The 18,483-nt window shown below is 39.7% G+C and overlaps 1 protein-coding gene across 7 annotated transcripts in view; it reads left to right on the plus strand.

Moving 5' to 3' along the window:
• Nucleotides 1–18,483, plus strand: part of LOC117566934 (protein grainyhead) — a 49,609-nt gene that overhangs the window by 13,995 nt on the left and 17,131 nt on the right. For 3 of the 7 annotated variants that reach the window (XM_034246556.2, XM_034246557.2, XM_034246558.2), the window contains exons 3-5: nucleotides 11,420–11,864; nucleotides 17,567–17,752; nucleotides 17,813–18,373. In XM_034246556.2, the coding sequence (XP_034102447.1) occupies nucleotides 11,420–11,864; nucleotides 17,567–17,752; nucleotides 17,813–18,373 (1,192 nt within the window). Of the gene's footprint in view, nucleotides 1–3,263; nucleotides 3,545–6,744; nucleotides 7,168–11,419; nucleotides 11,865–13,342; nucleotides 13,619–17,566; nucleotides 17,753–17,812; nucleotides 18,374–18,483 lie in introns of those variants that run through there. The other 4 variants (XM_034246561.2, XM_052005392.1, XM_034246562.2 and 1 more) reach the window with 4 other exon arrangements.

Below are 18,483 nucleotides of genomic sequence, written 5' to 3' on the forward strand. Positions count from 1 at the left end.
GGCAAAATAATGTGAGGGTTTTTAAACAACTGAAATAATGTACGATAAATAAAATCAAGTTTAGTTTAAGGTTCGCTGGTATTATATTTATTTGTTCTTAATAATCAGAACTCTTAAATAAATGAAATTATAATTATTATAATAAATAATGTTTAATTAAAAAATTAAAATAGAATAATAATAATTAAATACTAATAATACTTAACATATTGCAATTTCCTACACATACGGTCAACAAATTAGAATTGCCAAACTAAGTAATGGTAAATTACAGAGTAAGTGGCAGTCGGTCAGTTTTCTGTTACAACTTTAAGCTCACTTTAAGCTACATGTTGCACGCAGTATCAGCTGTCCATCTGCGTGCATCACTCAGCTCCGACCTTTCATTGCAGTTGTTGTTGTTGGCGTTGTCGTTGTTTTAAAGTTTTAAGGTTGACTGCGACTGTGACTGTGACTGAGACTCTGAACATCCTTTCGCGAGTGGCTGTCACCACATGTCCCCTTGATCCCTTAAGCAGCTTACGGCCAACAACTACACTACACAACATGATTAAAGCTCTTTCGATCTATCTGTTGCGCTGAGCTTTTTGACAAGCTTTTGATGAAATGTCAAGGCATCATGACGAAAGCTTGTGACGTTCGTTGGCCGCCTCAAGCGTCGACAGTGTTTTTTTTTACAACCGTTTATTGCCCACATTATTCGGTTAAGTGCAATGCAATGTACATTCACACACACACACACACTCTTACACATACACACACTTACACACTCACACAAAGGTGTATTTATTGCTTAGGTGCCATAAAACGACTTTACGATTCATGCATTCGCTGTTTGAAATCGCAATTGTGCAATACTCAAATGTGGGAATATATATCTTAATATCCATCATTAGGCTATCTTTAGGCTGCATTTTATGAGAGCTCAGCTCAAGTGGAGAATTAACCCAAAACTAAATGAAAGTCTTGTACGGACAAAAGTAATTATATGCGATTAGCATATGGACGAAAGCTTCTGAAATTTATGTTACGCTTGAATTGACTTTCTACCATATTTGGCACATCTGCAAATGGCATGGAAGATGAATTTTAGACTATCTAACTACCAAATTTAATAACTGTTAGCAAAGTGCATTGAAAGAAAAAGCTTTAAGCTTCATTTACAGAACTCTGCAAGGAATAGAAAGTATTGTTTTACTTTCCTGACATTAAACGGGAAGAGAGTTAAGACATTTGCTTATATTTCATTTTAGATAAACGAAAGATATATTATTATATATATTTTACTCTATCCTATATAAAAAGCTTTTGTAATTGTGAACTATTTAAACACATCTATCCAAGACGAAGCTTTTATTTATATTCTCTTGAATATTTCAAAACTTAACTGTAAAGGACAAAAAAAATAATACAAACACATACATACTGAACTTTTTCTTGTTAATCACATTAAAAACAAAAGTTTTATGATCTGTTTTATTCCGAATCGCGCTTTTATTGCATACTTACTCTTCAATATCTTAAAATCCCCTTAAAACAATCGATTATTCAACTCTAGACGCAACCATGCAGCGCAGTGTGTTTTTATTATGCGGAAACCACAGAAAAATGTGCTTAAAATGAATTGCATTTTATGAAATTTCCATACATAAGGATGCCCTTCATGATAGCCTTCCTTGTGGGGCGTTCGCGGTCACGCACACACACACACACACACATAGGAATACAACTGGACAGAGCTTCGGAGTGGTGCAGAGACTGACACAACACACTGTCAGGCTGGCACACCTCATTTATTTAGTTACTTTCACTTTAGTGATCATATTAAATTTCCGAGCTGCAAAACATATTTTTGCTTGGTATTTTTTTTTCGTTCGTTTTTTCCCCCCATTTTTATTCAATTTTTATTTTTATTTTATTTTAATATGACATTTTAGTCACGATAAAAAAAATCGAATGAGTGTCTCAGTGTGTGTGTGTGTGTGAACGATGCACAGTGCTGGTCAGCAGATTGTTGACACCTTTTTATGGCCGCCTGCAAATGTTGTTAAATGTAAACAGTGACTGTCTCAAATCATCAAGTTAAGAGCATTTCATTTGTTTTATTATCGTTTTTCTCTTATTTCTCTTGTTATTGCATTTGTTTTGTCCCTAACTACCCCGATTGACAATATTTCAGTGGGTTTATTGGTGTCACCTTTGCGCACACTCACACACTCGCACAATCATCGGAAATGGAGCATTTCGATTTAAATATTCAAGCTTGGAGCATATCAGCTGTGTCAAACGCTTTGTTGGCGGAGACTACATTAAATGAGCTTTTAGACTGCTTTTAAGCGGCTTTTGGAAGCTGCGCTTAAAGTATTTGAAGCTTCCGCTGAAAGCAAATCGTTTAATTGACAATAAAAAATAAAACTTCAAATTAAGACACATATTATGGACATAAATAAATAATAATATTATTCTAATAAGAACACTTCTTCATTATAGTTGTATTTTGTGATTCTTTCTACTTCTGTTCTTGTCTCTTGTATTTTTAGATTTTAGATTGTTAATCGAAAGTATTTGAGTATAAAAAGAAGAAGCTTAGTGGCGAAGGACATTCTGCAGGGTTGATTAACTATCAAATGTTCACAAAGCTTATAAGTTCATTGTTTATGAAAGCTTTTTCGTAAGAAACTTTACAAACTAACATCATTGATTGCCTGGAAAATGTTCGTAGAGCTTTTAAGCTCCACTTTGCAGCTTTCTCAGCTCTTTCGAATCCTTTAGTTCAACTCATTGGCACGATCATTTTTAAGGGCGACTGCACTTCGTTGTGCAGCACTTGTCATTGTTGCTCTTATTGTTGTTGTTATTGCTTTGCTTTGTTTTGTTTTGCTTTTTTCCCCCTCTCGCGTCTCATTTTTATTATTATTAATATTAAAGGTGCAACAGCGTTTGGACATTTTGATACAAAAACAAACCTGTTCACCTGCGCAGTCTACCTGCAGCAACAACAACAACAACGTCAACGATGTTGAGCGAGACAAGAAAGAAACATGTTAACACAATTCAACGTCGTACGCTTTCGACTGTTTGTCGTCAGTCGCTGTTGCTCTTGCTGTTGTCTGTCTCTCTCCTCTCTTCACTCTGCTCTGTTTCTACTCCACATCTCGACATCCACACACATCAACACACACACACGCACACTTGTATACACTGTGAATTGGCGCTACAAGTTTATCGAACGCTCAAAGTGGTTTTCAGTTGATATCGAAAAGCCACAAGGTCGACAACAGCATCAAGTTTATATTTTTATTCTTTGCCGACTTCTTTCAATAACCGAATTCGTATCAGTGCCTGCGCCGTCGCGTCAACTCGTTGATCGTACACCGTAACAGCAGCAGCAACAGCGACGAACACCTAAAAAACCGAGTCAACAAAATGTGCTTCAATTACAATTTACAATGGGCGGCATGAAGGAAATGGAGCACATAATGCAGGATGCCAGCAGCAGTAGCTATGCCATATCCTACACCGACTGGATAGCTGCTGAGTCACGGTAGACAAACAAAACACAAAATAGAAAAAAAAACGCGCGCATTGTGGACGGCATTCAAGTGCGCCCCTTTAGCATCCACATGGATTCCCAACCCACCAACCCACCACGTTGTGTATGTGCGCCCCTCTCTCTCTCGCTCTCTCTCCCATTCTGTATGAGTGTGTGAAATGCAATGTAATGTAACATTGTTGCTATTGTCAAAGCTTTTAAGCTGCTGAGCTTTACGCCATACAGTCTCCCTCCCAGCCTCTCTGCGTCTCTTTCTTGCTTGCTTCGTCTGTCTGTCAACTCACTTGATCTCTGCATTTTTTCAATATGGCCGCTGCGCTATGCGTTCGCTGTCGCAGCCTCTGCTGCTGCTGTTGTTGTTGTTGTTGCTGTTTCGTTTTTATGTTATTTTTTTTGTTTTTTCTGTTTGCTGTTGATAATATTGTAGTAATTAATGCGATACGAATGAGAAATTTATAGCCCCCACGCCCGAAAAAAAAAACCAAAAACCAAAAAAAAAAAAAACGCTGGCGGCTTCGCTTTTGCTTTTGGCTCATGTTAAACCGTTTCGACAGTTGTTGTTGTTGTTGGAGTCTGCAGCCCCATCCCTCTCTCTCTCTTCCTCTCCATCGCGCTCGCTGTCTTTGTCTATATTACAGAAATCCATTTGCATAAAAAATGAGCATGTAAATGCCACAAAACGCACACAAAAATAACAACGCGCTGCGCATTTTCCAAATGGAATCGCAGCTGCGCGCTTTCCAATCAGACGTCAAACGTTTCTCACGACGCCGGCAGAGCGACGTCAACTGCGTCAACTGCGCGTCGCCGGCTGCGCCGTGGTCAGACAAAAAGGATGCGCGCAGCGTGCATTGTGGACAAATTAATGGACCTCGCGCTTCGTTCACCGTTGTTCTTGTTGTTTGTGTAGCCCAAGATCAGCGAGCTGGGCAAAAGCAAGAAAAGGGGTTGGGGGGAGGGTGTTGCGGACAACAACAGTAAAAAGGATTTGTGATTTCGATGTCTCTCTGGTCTTTCTGTTGTTTTGTATTAATAGCATCAAGAGCCGGGGGGTTGATTGCACTCTACGCTACGCTTCGCTTTACCTGGTCTACAAATATCATCGCTCAATGTGTCTGTGTGTGTATGCTTGAGTATTTATGCAAATTGACTGCCCAGAGGAAGGGGTTGGTTGCTATCCGTTCCAAGGCGAATGTCCTATGCGCCGGACACGGATCGAGAAGAGAATTGAGGTGCGATGTCCAACGTTGAGAAACAATGACAAACAACAATTGCGCCCCGAGCAGCTTCATTCGACCGTATCAAATGCTTAAGACATTGCCCCGTCTCAACCGTGCAGACCATGTGAAAACTGCAGGCGCATCCCGAAACCGTCGTCGATAGTGAATCCTTTTCGTAATGTTAGGCTAGCTGAAAGCATTATGCAAATCAGTGCTTTGTATTGAAAGAAAAGAGGGTCGTCCTTTAGCATTGGACGCTGTCCGAGCTGCCGCTTTATTGTCTCCGCTCCTTGGTCCTGCCGCAGATATCAATTATGATCTCTAACGGTTGCGTCTTCGCCGTCGCCGTCCAGCAAACAACAAAAATAGCAGCTGCCATCGAAAGTTACCGGTTTTTTACGCTTACGCTTTTCACCTTACCCGCCACTTCCCAGGCTCGATACCACAGCGGCCAGCCTCCCGATACAGCCTTCTCTCTCGGTACAGCTCCTTGAACTTCTTAGCTTCGAGTCCAGATCTCTCAGGTGTTAATGCGCTGCATGTGCCAAATATCCACAGGGTAGCAACGCCTCTAAGGGTTGTTTGCAAAAAAATGTTACAAATCAATAGAACAAAAGCGAAATGCAAAGAAAATTGCGCTACTTGTTGCACAGCCTCCCAGCCTTGCAACCTTCCAGCCTTACCACATCCTGGGCCAGGACGCTGGCTTGCTAATGAAGTGCTCTTGCACTGATTTCGCCTAATCACAGGCTCACTGTTTGGCACAATACATGCACTTAATAGTTGTAAAACGCCAACAATAGCATGGGAAATGTATAATTAGTGGATATTTCATTTGTGGACCACTTGCAGTGTTGGCAGTAACGCCAATATAGCTTGCCGTATTGCCGGGAAGCGCACGCCGGCATGACCAAAGTGTTAACTTAGTAAACTGAACAGGCTGCAGTCGACTTGTAAATACCCGAAAGCTACTTTTTAAGAGGAATGCACGTTGAATAACTTAAAGGAAAATAAAGAAGTTATTTGCCTAGATTGCTTTCATTTACACAGAAAAAAGGAAAACATTATGGAATCAAAAACAAACATTCTTAATTTAGAATTAAAAATAACCCGAATTTTTTTAATTTCAAATTAAGAGTGTTTGCTTTTGATTCCAAAAATGTTCAGTCTAAGCTAAGTAGCTTAAATGTATTTCTTCGTTTTAATCGTGAAACAGGATTGATTTAGCCAGTTAAATCTCAATGAACTCAGAATGAAATATTTCATCATATCATAAATATCTTTTTCTGTGTTAGAGAATGTATGTGATGTGTTCACATTTTAAATAAAACATATTCTAAGGAGAGTTTTCTGTTGAAAAAGTGTTGCTCTAGCTTTTCAAGCTTCTTAGATATAGTTAATAACATCAACGGACAGACAGAACGCCGGAAAAACTTATCTGCATAGAATCCCACATATTTGCTGTAAAATTGAAAAAGCTTTATTCCTGCTTAATATACCCTTTGCAAAACTAAGCTTACCGGGTATAGCAATTTGAAGCTCTGCGTTTTGGGTTTTTTGTTTCTTTTTTGTTGTTGCTTTATTGTTGCTGGGAATTTTAACAGCACTCATCTAATGGCGCTAATAAGGCTAAACGAATCAATTTCGCTGCCGTCGAATGCTGTTCACTGATTGAGCCCAAAAACAAAAAACTAAAGCTCAAAAGCTGCCGCAAGAGTTACAGCACAGAGCGAGAGAGAGAGAATGGGAGTGAGACATAGAGAGAGAGAGAGAGAGAGACACACTCAGCGGGCTGGCCAAATTTGTTATGTAAATAAATGCTAATGGGAATCGCTCGACTGGCAAAATGCACGCACTTGAACGCCGTCTCCTTGCCTTTGACTGCCTTGGCAGCCTCCCTCCAACGATCGATCTGTCTCCCGCTGACCTTACCTTGCCTTTGTCCCCCCCTCCACACACTTCAATCGTCAGACGCGGCGCCAGCAGCTACAATCTGGACACAGAGCAGCATCATCATCATCTTCATCCACAGCAGCAACACGAGCAGCTTCATCATCAGCAGCAACTTCATCAGCAGCAGCAACAGCCACAACATCATCATCATCATCATTATTACGAGGCAGCCAAGGACGACCCAGCACAGCTGCAACACCTGCCACTGACTGCCGCAGGCATCGAGCTGCAACTAAACGAACAGCAGCAGCAACCTTCACATCCGCCGCCCCCAACACTGCCGCAGCCAGCGCCAACGGATGATGTTGTTGCCGTGCCGCCCACCTCGAGTGCCTCCTCCTCCTCGTTTGCCGTCTACAACTATTACAGGCATGAAGAACACGAGGAGGATCATCAACAGCAACAACAGCAGCAGCAGCAGCAACAACAGTTGGTGTGGAGGTAAGTGGAGGCTGATGCCTCGACTTGACCTGGCTTAAACGTATTTGGAATTGGGTTGTCTTCCTTTTGCATGGCTTCGTGGAAATCTGCGGCAATGCCGCACTGTGGCACGTAGCCCGCAGCGGCGCTTCCGAAAAATGGTGTTATGAAATAACTTCTGTGCTGCTTTTCCACTCACACACACACACACATGCTGCGGCCTTTCGCTTTGACTGCCCAGCACAGTGACAGTGGCCGTTCTGTTTTCATTATGCCCTTACTTCATTACTGGGGTACTTCAGCTATGTGCAACAATTTGCAACATAACAAAGTTACGAACTTTAAAAATATCTTTTGAGCTACATACTTTGGAATAAACTTTTCGGGTATCCAATATTATTATTATTATCATCATTCGATGAAAGCTCTTCTTTCTGATTGATTTTTCATATTTTCAGATCTGTTTTCCATATTATCATATTAATTGCTTCATTTACTTGTTAAGGTCTACAATTTTCTTTATAAAATGTTCTTATTATCAGTTGCTATATTTCTGCAGACATTTTAAAATGTCTTAAGTGTTTTTTATTAATTTGAATTCGATATGATCATCCTAATACTATTCTAAAAGTTTTGTGCTTTTAAATTATATATAATATTTATATTTATTTGTCATCAGATTTTTTCAGGCATCACATTTTTAATTTGAATTCGATATGATCATCCTAATACTATTCTAAAAGTTTTGTGCTTTTAAATTATATATAATATTTATTTTTATTTGTCATCAGATTTTTTCAGGCATCACATTTTTTTCACATCAGATTATTTCGAAGCGTTTATTCTTATTTTTAGTGATCGCTGCGAATTGTTCTTAGAGTTTTGTATTTTTAAAGTACATAATTACCTTTATTGATTGATCATATTTCTTCTGAGATAACTTGGAAGCGATGTTCATTATTTTTTTAAGAAAATGATTGATTTTCTCAAAGTTTTGCATATTTAATGACAAAAAATTATTGCTTCAAGTTGTTGGATATTTTATATTTCTTAAAATTATGATTCTACCAAAATTTTATTTACAATAGTACTGAATTTACATTCACTAATAATAATAATTTATATTACTTCACCAGAATTTTGTTTTATTTGTATCACTCACAACTCATAGAGTATTCAAACTTCGTTGTTGCTCAACATGTTTCACGCAGTTTCTTGTTTTCTCGTTTTTGACTTTTTTTGTGTATTTTTATTATTATTTATACTTTTGTGTTGTGTTGTCGTTTATGCCAAGTTCAGGTTGAGGCTGTCGAAACTGTAACGGGAGGCAAACGGTGTGGCACCGCTAAGGGGGCATGGAAAAGGTCGTCTTCGGATAGCACTTGGCTTAGAAACACAATTAAAAGACAGTTTTACCGAGTTCGCTACTGTGTGGCATCTAAGTGTGTGTGTGTGTGTGTCTGTTCTGTGTGTGTAAAATGTCTGTCGTATCTAATAAATGTTTTTGTTCTACGTGATTTACACGAGCTGACCCTAAAAACGGGCGGTTAGAGGCCCCAGCTAGAAAGAAACAGCACACATCGCACATATCGCATTACGAAAAATGTTTTTTAATAGCGAAAATGTTCTGCAGAACATAAAAACCAAAACGTAGCATGTTCCATGTCCGAATCGGAGTACGAATCCGACATAAAATCCAACAAAAAACAAAAAACCCAAACCAAGTGCGATGTCAACCTTAACATTAAGTCGGCGCGCAATTCGGGTGAAATCGGGCACGACGCGTCGGGCGCTCTTAAAGTTTTGGACAATGTGTGTTACTCAATACACAAACACACACACACACACACACACTCAGTCAGAGAGATGGACACTCACATGTGTGTGCATTTAGATACAAATGTATCTCGCAATCGCAGAAAACTAAAAAAAAAAGAGCAGCTGCTCGCTAAAGAAATTGCGACATTTGTTCTCATTTTGTGCTTCTTTATTTTTGCGGTTCCGTTGCCAAACAACAACAGCAAAACAACAAAAAACTTTACGAGACCCTCTCAAAGACGTTAGTTAAATTCTTACGCTATAAACGCAGCTGTCATATAAAAGTAAATTCATTGATAAACGTCTGGCTTTCTATTATGAAACAATAATGTTTAATAACTTGGACATAATAAAAACTTAATTTGACTAGCTAATTACAAACAGGATATAGAAAATAACTTATTGTGGGCGACCTTCCTAAATAAAAAGTACGATCTTTTGGATTATGATTAATGCAAAATGCTTGAAACTTATTCAAATTAAAATGCTAATTGTTATGAACTGAATAAGTTGTAAGCAGTTCTTCGCGACTATTCCCTGAAGTGTTAGCTTAGTTTAAGCACTACAGTCTCCTGGTAAAGCAGCTACTACCACTCAGAAGGAGTGGAAGGAATATAGCTTATTGTGAGCGACCTTCCTAAATAAAAAGTACGATCTTTTGGATGATGATTAATTCAAAATGCTTGAAACTAATTAAAATTAAAAAATCTTATTGTTATGAACTAAGAATGTAGTACTTTTAGACTATTCCCTGAAATATTAGCTTAGTTTAAGTATTACAACCTCCCGGTAAAGCAACTACTACCACTCAAAAGGATATAGAAAATTACTTATTGTGAGCGACCTTCCTAAATAAAAAGTACGATCTTTTGTGTTTTGATTAATTCAAAATGCTTGAAATTAATTTAGATTAAAAGTTGTAAGTATATCTAGACTATTCCCTGAAATGTTGTCTACGCTTAACCATTACAGCCTCCCGGTAAAGCAGATACTACCACTCAAAAGGATATAGAATATAACTTATTGTGAGCGATCTTACTAAATAAAAAGTACGAACTTTTGCATTTTGTTTAAGGTACAATGCTTGGAACTAATTTAGATTAAAGATTGTAAGTAGTATATCTAGACTATTCCCTGAAATGTTGTCTAAGCTTAAGCATTACAGCCTCCCGGTAAAGCTAAAACTACTACCACTCAGAAGTACAGCCACAGAAAAGTGTTTAACTGATGTTTCATCACCATTTAAAGTGCTAACTAGCGAATGACTAATCGGCTTTTGTGTTTCTAATATTTATGAATGCTTTTTTAGCATCTTTTGAATGGAAATTATTAAAGTCTTATCGTTAGTCGCCCACTCGATATCGCTTGTGTTAAAGGCATAACTTTTAATGCTTATAATTAGAAGCAAAATCGTAAGATTTGACGTCAGAGCGGGTTTCATTTCATTTCGTTTCGTTTTATACTTATGTATGTATATATTTTTTTTTTTTGGTATTAATTCACGCGCTGTATATTCTTAATATATGCCTTTTTGATACGCTTTAAGACATGACTCAAGAAATTCATCCAAATTTGGTATGCCACTTGTACTTGCGACCTTGAAAGTGTAGCACTCTTTTGTTGTTGTTAATTTTGTTGTTGTTGTGGTTGATGCGGCGGAGGGGGAAATACCAAATAGCCGTAAGACATTAAGCTTAAAGTTATCGATATGCGATTAACTGTCACGAGCAGAAGAAGAAGACGGCGAAGACGAATAAGAAGAAACAACCAAGTTGCGTTGATGCGCGATTCGCTTTTGCTTGATTTTCATTGAATGCAATTTGTTTTTATTGTGCAGATATTGTTGCCGTTGTTGCTGCAACTTATTGTAGTTGTTATCGTAGTTGTTGCTGTTGTTGTTTGTGTTTGTTTGTGTTGTGTCTTTGACTGGCCAAAAGACGTCGACGCTGCGGCTGCGGCTGCTTTCGGCCTGCAGCTGGAATCTGGTTTGGTTTTCAGTTGTTGCTCCTATTCGGGTGTGTGTGTATGTGTGTGTGTGTCGTGTGTTTGTGTGTATGGCGAGTCGATTGGCCAGTTGGTAACAGGTCCAGCTGCAACTACAGGTGTAGTTGCTGCTGTTGTTGTTTTGTTGTTGGCAAATTAGGCGCAGCCAACGGATTAGCTATTGAAAATTGCAATTGCTGCATATTTTGCGCTCTTGATTGTCAGATCTCTGATTGGCAAACACTATGATAACGATAAAGATATATAGCGATTTACAGCTAGAATTTAAGACACACTTCTGTTTTTTTCTTTTTTTTTTGTGGGTGGCAATTAAGTTAATTGTTTTGTAATCATCATATTGCAATTGAAACTAACCGAGCGTTCTCTTTCTCTCTTTTATGCTCTTGCTCTCTCTCTCTTTTCTCCCTCTCTCTCTCTCTCTCTTTTGTTGTTGTTTTCTTGTTTTTTGCAGCAATGCGAGCAGCGCCGGCAAATTAAATGGCCAGACCACACCTATCGATGTCTCTGGCCTATCGCAAAATGAAATTCAAGGCTTTCTGCTTGGTTCACACCCCTCATCGTCGGCGACCACAACCGGCGTGGTGTCCACCACAACCATCTCGAATCAGCAGCAGCAGCAGCAACAGCAGCAACATCAACAACAGCAGCAGCAACAACAACAGCAACAGCACCAACAACAGCATCCCAGCGATATTGTAACCATCACCACGGCGGGTGTGGGGAGTGCGGGCTCAATTGTCTCCGCTGCCGTTCAACAGCAGCAGCAACAGCAACAACAACAACAGCAGCAGCAGCTGCTGAGCATCAAACGAGAACCCGAAGACTTGAGCAAGGATCCCAAGAATGGCAACATTGGCGCCGTCGCAGCCAATGGCGGCACCGTGATAACGCAGAAGGTAGGAAAGCTCCCTAAAAAAGCTTGCAAAAGCTTTTAACTATTTAAACGCTTTAATGGACACGCACGCAATATCGAAATCGAAATTGAAATCGTTATCGACTAAATTAGTTTTGCATTTTGGCAATTAGGTTTTGTTTTTTCCCTACACACACACACAAAACTCTCCATTCACATTTAGCGGCAGCGCAGCGACTGCGCAGCGGACAATAGCAAAAAGCTACAAAATACAAGAGAAGAGCGAAGAGCGCACATCCTGCGCTCTATTTTGTCTGCCTTAATTAACATGCTGTGATTGCTGCGGTTTATGTGGCGTTGTTGTTGTTGTTGTCGTCGTTTGTTTGCTTTTGTCGTCGCTGCTTCTCTAAGACCTGCAATTGGTCTGTCAACTGCGTGTGTGAGTGTGAGCAATGAGTATTAGTGGCTGCAGCCAATACGAATCAGCGTCGTTGTTGTCGCTACTCGTCGTGGTTCTATTGACGCAAAAGCAATGAGACAACAACAACAACAACGACAACACAGCTCTCAACTCAATTCAACTCAGCAGGCAGGCAAGCAGGCAGGCAAGCGAAGAGCAGCAGCAACAACAACAACAGCGACAGCCGGAGCAGTTTGCATTCGAAACTGTTATACACTCAACTTGTTATACACGATCGTGTCGTCGTCGTCGTCGTAGTCGTTGCCTCTGCCGCAGTCGCGCCGTCGTAAGCTGTGTGTGTGTGTTTGCGTTTGCGCCTTTGCGTGAATGTGTGTGCCTGTGTGATTTGTATATTGCGCTCGCTCGCACTCAAGGCTCACGCGCATTAAACTAGCTCGCTTGTGCACACGATGGTAGGCGCTGGAATCGGTTCGAGTTGCAAGTTGCATGTTCGATGGCCTGCCTGCTGCTTTATCAATTTGCAGGCGCATGCAAAAACAAAAAAAGCAAAACCAAAACTATAATTAAAGAGTTTTGCAACAAAAACAACAAGTATGTGAAATGGTGGGAAATTGCGCGGCTCACAATGTTCGTATGCGCACATACAATAACCGAAGGCGACAAAAGTTAAGTGCGCACTTCCGGCGCACTGTGTTACGTTCTTCCTTCGATCTGCTACGAATCAATGAAACAATTTTTTAATGCCGCGCTCGTTTGTATATCGAACAGCAACGGCGACGTCGAGCCGCGACGTTGTCGCTTGTAACGCCCTGTCCGGCCGCTGCGCATGTCAGAATATGCGACAGCCACAGAGATTCCAACCATTTTGAACTGATATGCGTGCGCATGTGTGTGTGTGTGTGTGCGATCGAGCAAATCTGTGTGAGTGTGTGTGTTTGAGCTCACTGGTCCAACTGGCCGACGCAACGCTGACGTCTGTCGGCATGTCCATGCGTGTAAGCCTGTGTGTGTATGTGTGTGTGTGTGTGAATGTGCTGAGGTAGCGCCGTCGTCGTCGTCGCCGCCGCCGCCGTCGCCGTCGTTGTCATACGTGAATCGCTCAGTCAGTCGTATCACGCTGTCGGAGTAGGATCGTTTTGCGATTCGTCTGATTTCTGAGCAGTCCGCGCAGATCGCGAATGCTTCCTGCGCGTAAATCTTGTAACGCGACGCGCAACAAACGACAACAACAATAATAATCATAATCAACTACAATACATAGTGTGTTAAACAGTGTTGTACAGTTCAGTGAGCAGTGCCAATAACCTAAAGCCTCACAATCAACTCCCCCCTAAACCCCCCAAAACACAATTGGTACATAATTAATACTAAGAAATGTAAGTGGATTTGTCTGTGTGCGTGTGTGTGTGTGTGAGTGTTGTGCCCGAAATTGATATGCTGGCAATTTGCATATTAGGTTTATATACCTATACGATATATGATATAGTGCCGCTTGATTGGAATGTGGGCGCCCAGTTGCCCAGTTAGCTAATGCAACAGTCAACAACAGCAGCAACAGCAACAGCAACAACAACAACAAGAAAGCAACCAAAAACAACGGCAACAGCAATCGAACCAAATAAACACCTGCAAACAAAATGCAAACGCGCGCCGAAAACGTATCAAACTCCCAGTAAAAGAAAAATGAAGAAAAAAAAAACAAAAGTCAAACGCAACAACAAAAACTACACCGAACACAAATTGAGCGAACATGCGCAAAGACAAATAACAACAACAACAGCAACTACAACTACAACGAACAACAACCTGTGTGTGGGCGTCCAGCCAGCTGAGCCGCAACGCGTTGCCTTTCAACACCCACACAGAGCGAACAAGTTTGAGCTCTAAGCAACACGAAGTCTTTTGTTTGGCGCGCGAGAACCCAACCGCAGCAGCACCCAGCACCTAGCAATAACAACAACAACAACAAGAGCAAGAGCAACACAGATAATAGCCACAGTAACAGTTACAGTTGTCTTGTAGTTGTTGCTTTTTACCGCTTCGATTTGCAGATGAGAGTGTGGGCAACACACAAATGTGCGTGTGTGTGTGTGTTATGTGTGTGCCGTGTGGATTGAAAAATATAGAAAAATTCATTGAGTAAATTTTTTAGTTAAATTTAATTGCCTTGTTTTCTTGCTGTCCCGCTGGCTTAGCTCTTGTTGTTGTGCTGCGTTGCGTTGTTGTTTTTGTTTTTGTATTTATCTGCAATTTGCATTGCACTCTAATTTATTGTACGTTCGTATTATAAATACGTTTTTCTCGCATTGACAGTTAATTATTCGCAATATTTGTCTTATTCATTTGCATACACGCGGCGACATAGCCATAACTAATATATATATAGATTTATATCTACTAAGCATCTATATCTCTAAACACATACATACATATCATGTATGTATATTAAGTCTAAAGGTTCCGTAACATATTGCCTAACTAATTTATGGCACAGAATTCGCATTCAAATACACAAACACACAACACAAATTCTATAAATGAGAAATGAAAAATTGATATTGCAATTTGTTGCAATTTTAGACCGGAAAGTCCAATCATTAGACCCAAAGAAGTGGACACAGACTAGTGCTTACTCTTTGCTAATTGTTGCAACATTGAATAATCATTAATTTAGCAAGAAAACCGATTAAGAATGCGCTCAATCAGTTGTGAAGGATTTTGTGTGAATTTTTCCACAACGAAATCAAAATTTGTTAAAATAGTTTCTTATTCAAATTCAATTTTGAAGTATCCTTTTTATAATGCATCAGTATTAAAATTGTAGTATTGAAGTTTTTAGTTGTCTCATCTCTTTTTGCTCTTTAGTTCTAAATTATTTTTATAAAAATGAATGAGATTTTCCTTTTTCAATTAGTTTTCCATCACAAGTTTCAATTGAAACTAAATATTATCTTTCGATATGATAAATTCTGTAAAAAGAAGCAATTTTATAAAACCAAAATTAAATTTGACAATCAATATTCCTTCAATGCTTAAGTTATACAATTTTGTTTAAACTTGTGCCGATTATTTAATATTCAGAATATGTTAATCTTTAACTTTGCTGTGCCTACTTAAATCAAATGAATTGCAAAATGAACACACAAAAAAAATCCTCATTCCAAGATTAATTTTTTGTGTTGGAATGTTTATTAAAATCAATCTCAATTCACAAAATGAAAAGAGTTGGAAAATTACCAAAAGTTTCGACTTATGGTAAATGCTATATACATATTATATAGATAAATGTATGCAAGTAACGCTCCTCATTAAAAAGCAAAATGAAGTTAAAAGCGCCAAAAATTAAAGAGACACTTTAGAGAAAAAACAAAACTATAAAAAACAGAGTTGGAAACAGAAACAAAAATATATAATAAGAATAAGAATAATAATAATAATTTTGTTGTATAGTATTCATTCTACTGTATTAGATTATTGCTTTGCCTTGGTTTATTTCCGAGAATTAACGATATGCATAAAAATGCCAGCTAAACAGAATATCTCAAAAGTAGACAAAATACATACGGCAACAACAACAATAACAACAACAACAGCTATAGCATTAGCAACAAACAGAAGAAGAAAAAAAAGTTTCACTTTTTATCATCCAAAGGCATTAAAATAGTTAATTGGCTTTATTTAAATTTTTATTTCTTCCTCATACATAAATATGTGCCAGAGACAGGGACAGAGAGTGTACGAGTGATGAAGAGAGAGAGCGAGGGGGACAGCAGATCGCTTAGCATAATTCTAGCTGCCAATAGCTCAGTTTAGTCGACTCGATAGACTATAGACTATACTTATATATGGCATATATGCTAAAGATTCAAACGCGACACGCACAAAAATGAAAAAAAAAAAAAAACCAAAAACCTAAAAGCGATGAAAAAATTGAAACAACAACAACAAAGACGCGTCGATCGTTGGCTTAGAGACTCACTAGCCAAGGCCTTTTCTGACGTTGCACGTTGATGCTGAAGCTGAAGTCGAAGCTGAAGCTGAAACTGAAGCTGAAAATAAAACACACACAAAATGCAAATTGATTTTTATGAACAAATTTAATTAGCTCGCAGCTAGAATCTTTGGGGCGATGCGAGACAAAACCCCCAAAAAAAGAAGCAACACAAAAATATATTTCAAGAAAACAAAAATCAACAACAAAACGAAAAAAAACAAGGCTGCTAAATTATACAACAGTTGAATTTCGTATAAATAACAATTGGAAAGACTAAAATTATAATATTGTTAATTCTTATTGTTTTGTCAACTTATTGTATACGATCTTTGATGATCTTTGTTGCTTAATGAAACATATTTAGAACCGATGGTCAAGTTATTGCCTCAAAATCGGAATCTTAATCCGTGACGTCTGTTGATCGACATCGACTGGGTTTCACTTTCTTTCGGAGTTTTAACTTAATTTTTTGTTGTTGATTTTGATTTTTTGGTGTTTGGCGCGTGAAAAAGTCATCAAGTAAATGTTAATTTTGCGCCTAGACGCTCGGTTGGCTATTAAAACAGGGCGTGGCATGCATATATCTAAATGTATCTTGTATCTCGTGGCTGTATCTGTATCTCTTTGCCGTATTACCTCATTTAGCGCGCGCGTCAACCAAAAAAAAAACATATATAATATATATGTATATGCATAAGAAATAAAAAAAAAAAGAGTCGAAAAACGTTTGACATTTTGGTGCGATCAATAAAAAAAAGCAATGCTAATTAACATATGCACATACATATACATATACAAATACATATAATTATATACCATATACTATATAGCTATGTATATATAGATGTGTGTGTGTGTGTGTGTGTGTCTCCCTCTCTGCTGCTGTGGACAACGCATTTTAATTGGTTTCTTTCCACTCGACGACTGTTGCGACTCTGTGACTGTGTTTTTTCTTATTTCTTATTATTATAAACTGTACTTATTGGCCCGCTTGTTGGCTTGGCTTATGAATCAGCTACAACAGCAGCCAAGAACTTGGAAGGGAAGAGAGAGAAGACTGCGAGGTAGACGCACTCTTTTGTCAACTTTTGTGGTCAGCTAGGTTTTGACCTTCCGCCGTCGCAAAGCCGTCATCAATCAACAAACGACAATTAATAAATACACGTGCTTAATGTTATTGTTGTTGCCAATGTTGTGCGAGTATGTGTGTGCGTGTACTAGTGTGTGTGTGTGCAGATCAATCAATGTAATAGGCTGAACCAATTGTTGGACAGTCGTAGCTTTAAGTTCAAGTCCAAGTCACCAACCCAACAACAACAAAATTTCACAGATATTGCGCGTGGATGCCAACCAAACAGAGGCACAACAACAACAAGAAACTAACCTTAAATCAGCTGCAACAAGTGCAACAGCAACCGAAGCAGCTACAACAACAACAGCATCTAGTCCCGCCAGATCATCGACAGCAGATCTAGAGATGTATGCTTCCACGGGCGGCACACAGATTTATCTACAGGTGAGTGAGAGCGAGCGAGAGCAACTGAGTGAGAGAGAGATTGATCCCGAACTCCTGCAGACCTCACACCAGAGCACAACTGGCCCCACACAGCAGCAGAGCTCGTTGCAAGCCCAAAGTCCCAGCCCCGGACCGTACATAACAACCGATAGCTATGGCATGTATACGGCCACCCGACTGCCGCCCGGTCCCCCGCCCACAACGACCTTCATAACGGAGCCCTACTATCGGGAATACTTTGCCCCCGATGGCCAAGGTGGCTACGTTCCCGCCGGCTCAGCGCGCAGTCTCTACGGCGAGGATGTTTCCGTCTCGGCGGCCACACAGGCGCAGCCCGTGGGCGGGGTTTATGAGGCGCGTTTCACCAGCAATGCACCGACCACAACCACAGTGCTTACCAGCAGTAATGCACACCATCACAGTCAGCAACAGCAGCAACAGCAGCAGCAACAACAACAACAGCAGCAGCAACAACAGCAACAGGATACGGGCAAAAATGGCAGCACGCCGTTGTATGCCAAGGCCATAACGGCAGCGGGTCTAACGGTGGATTTGCCGAGTCCCGATTCGGGAATTGGCACGGATGCCATAACGCCGAGGGATCAGAATCACATACAGCAGGTATAAAACCGTACTCAAAGTACTTCACTCATTCTTAGCGTTAAGCTCCACACAGCGTTTTGCAAATGTAGCGAGTAGCGAGTAAAATGTAACGAGTAGCGAGTAGCGAG

Source organism: Drosophila albomicans, chromosome 3 (assembly GCF_009650485.2).
Source record: "Drosophila albomicans strain 15112-1751.03 chromosome 3, ASM965048v2, whole genome shotgun sequence".
NCBI lineage: Eukaryota > Metazoa > Arthropoda > Insecta > Diptera > Drosophilidae > Drosophila > Drosophila albomicans.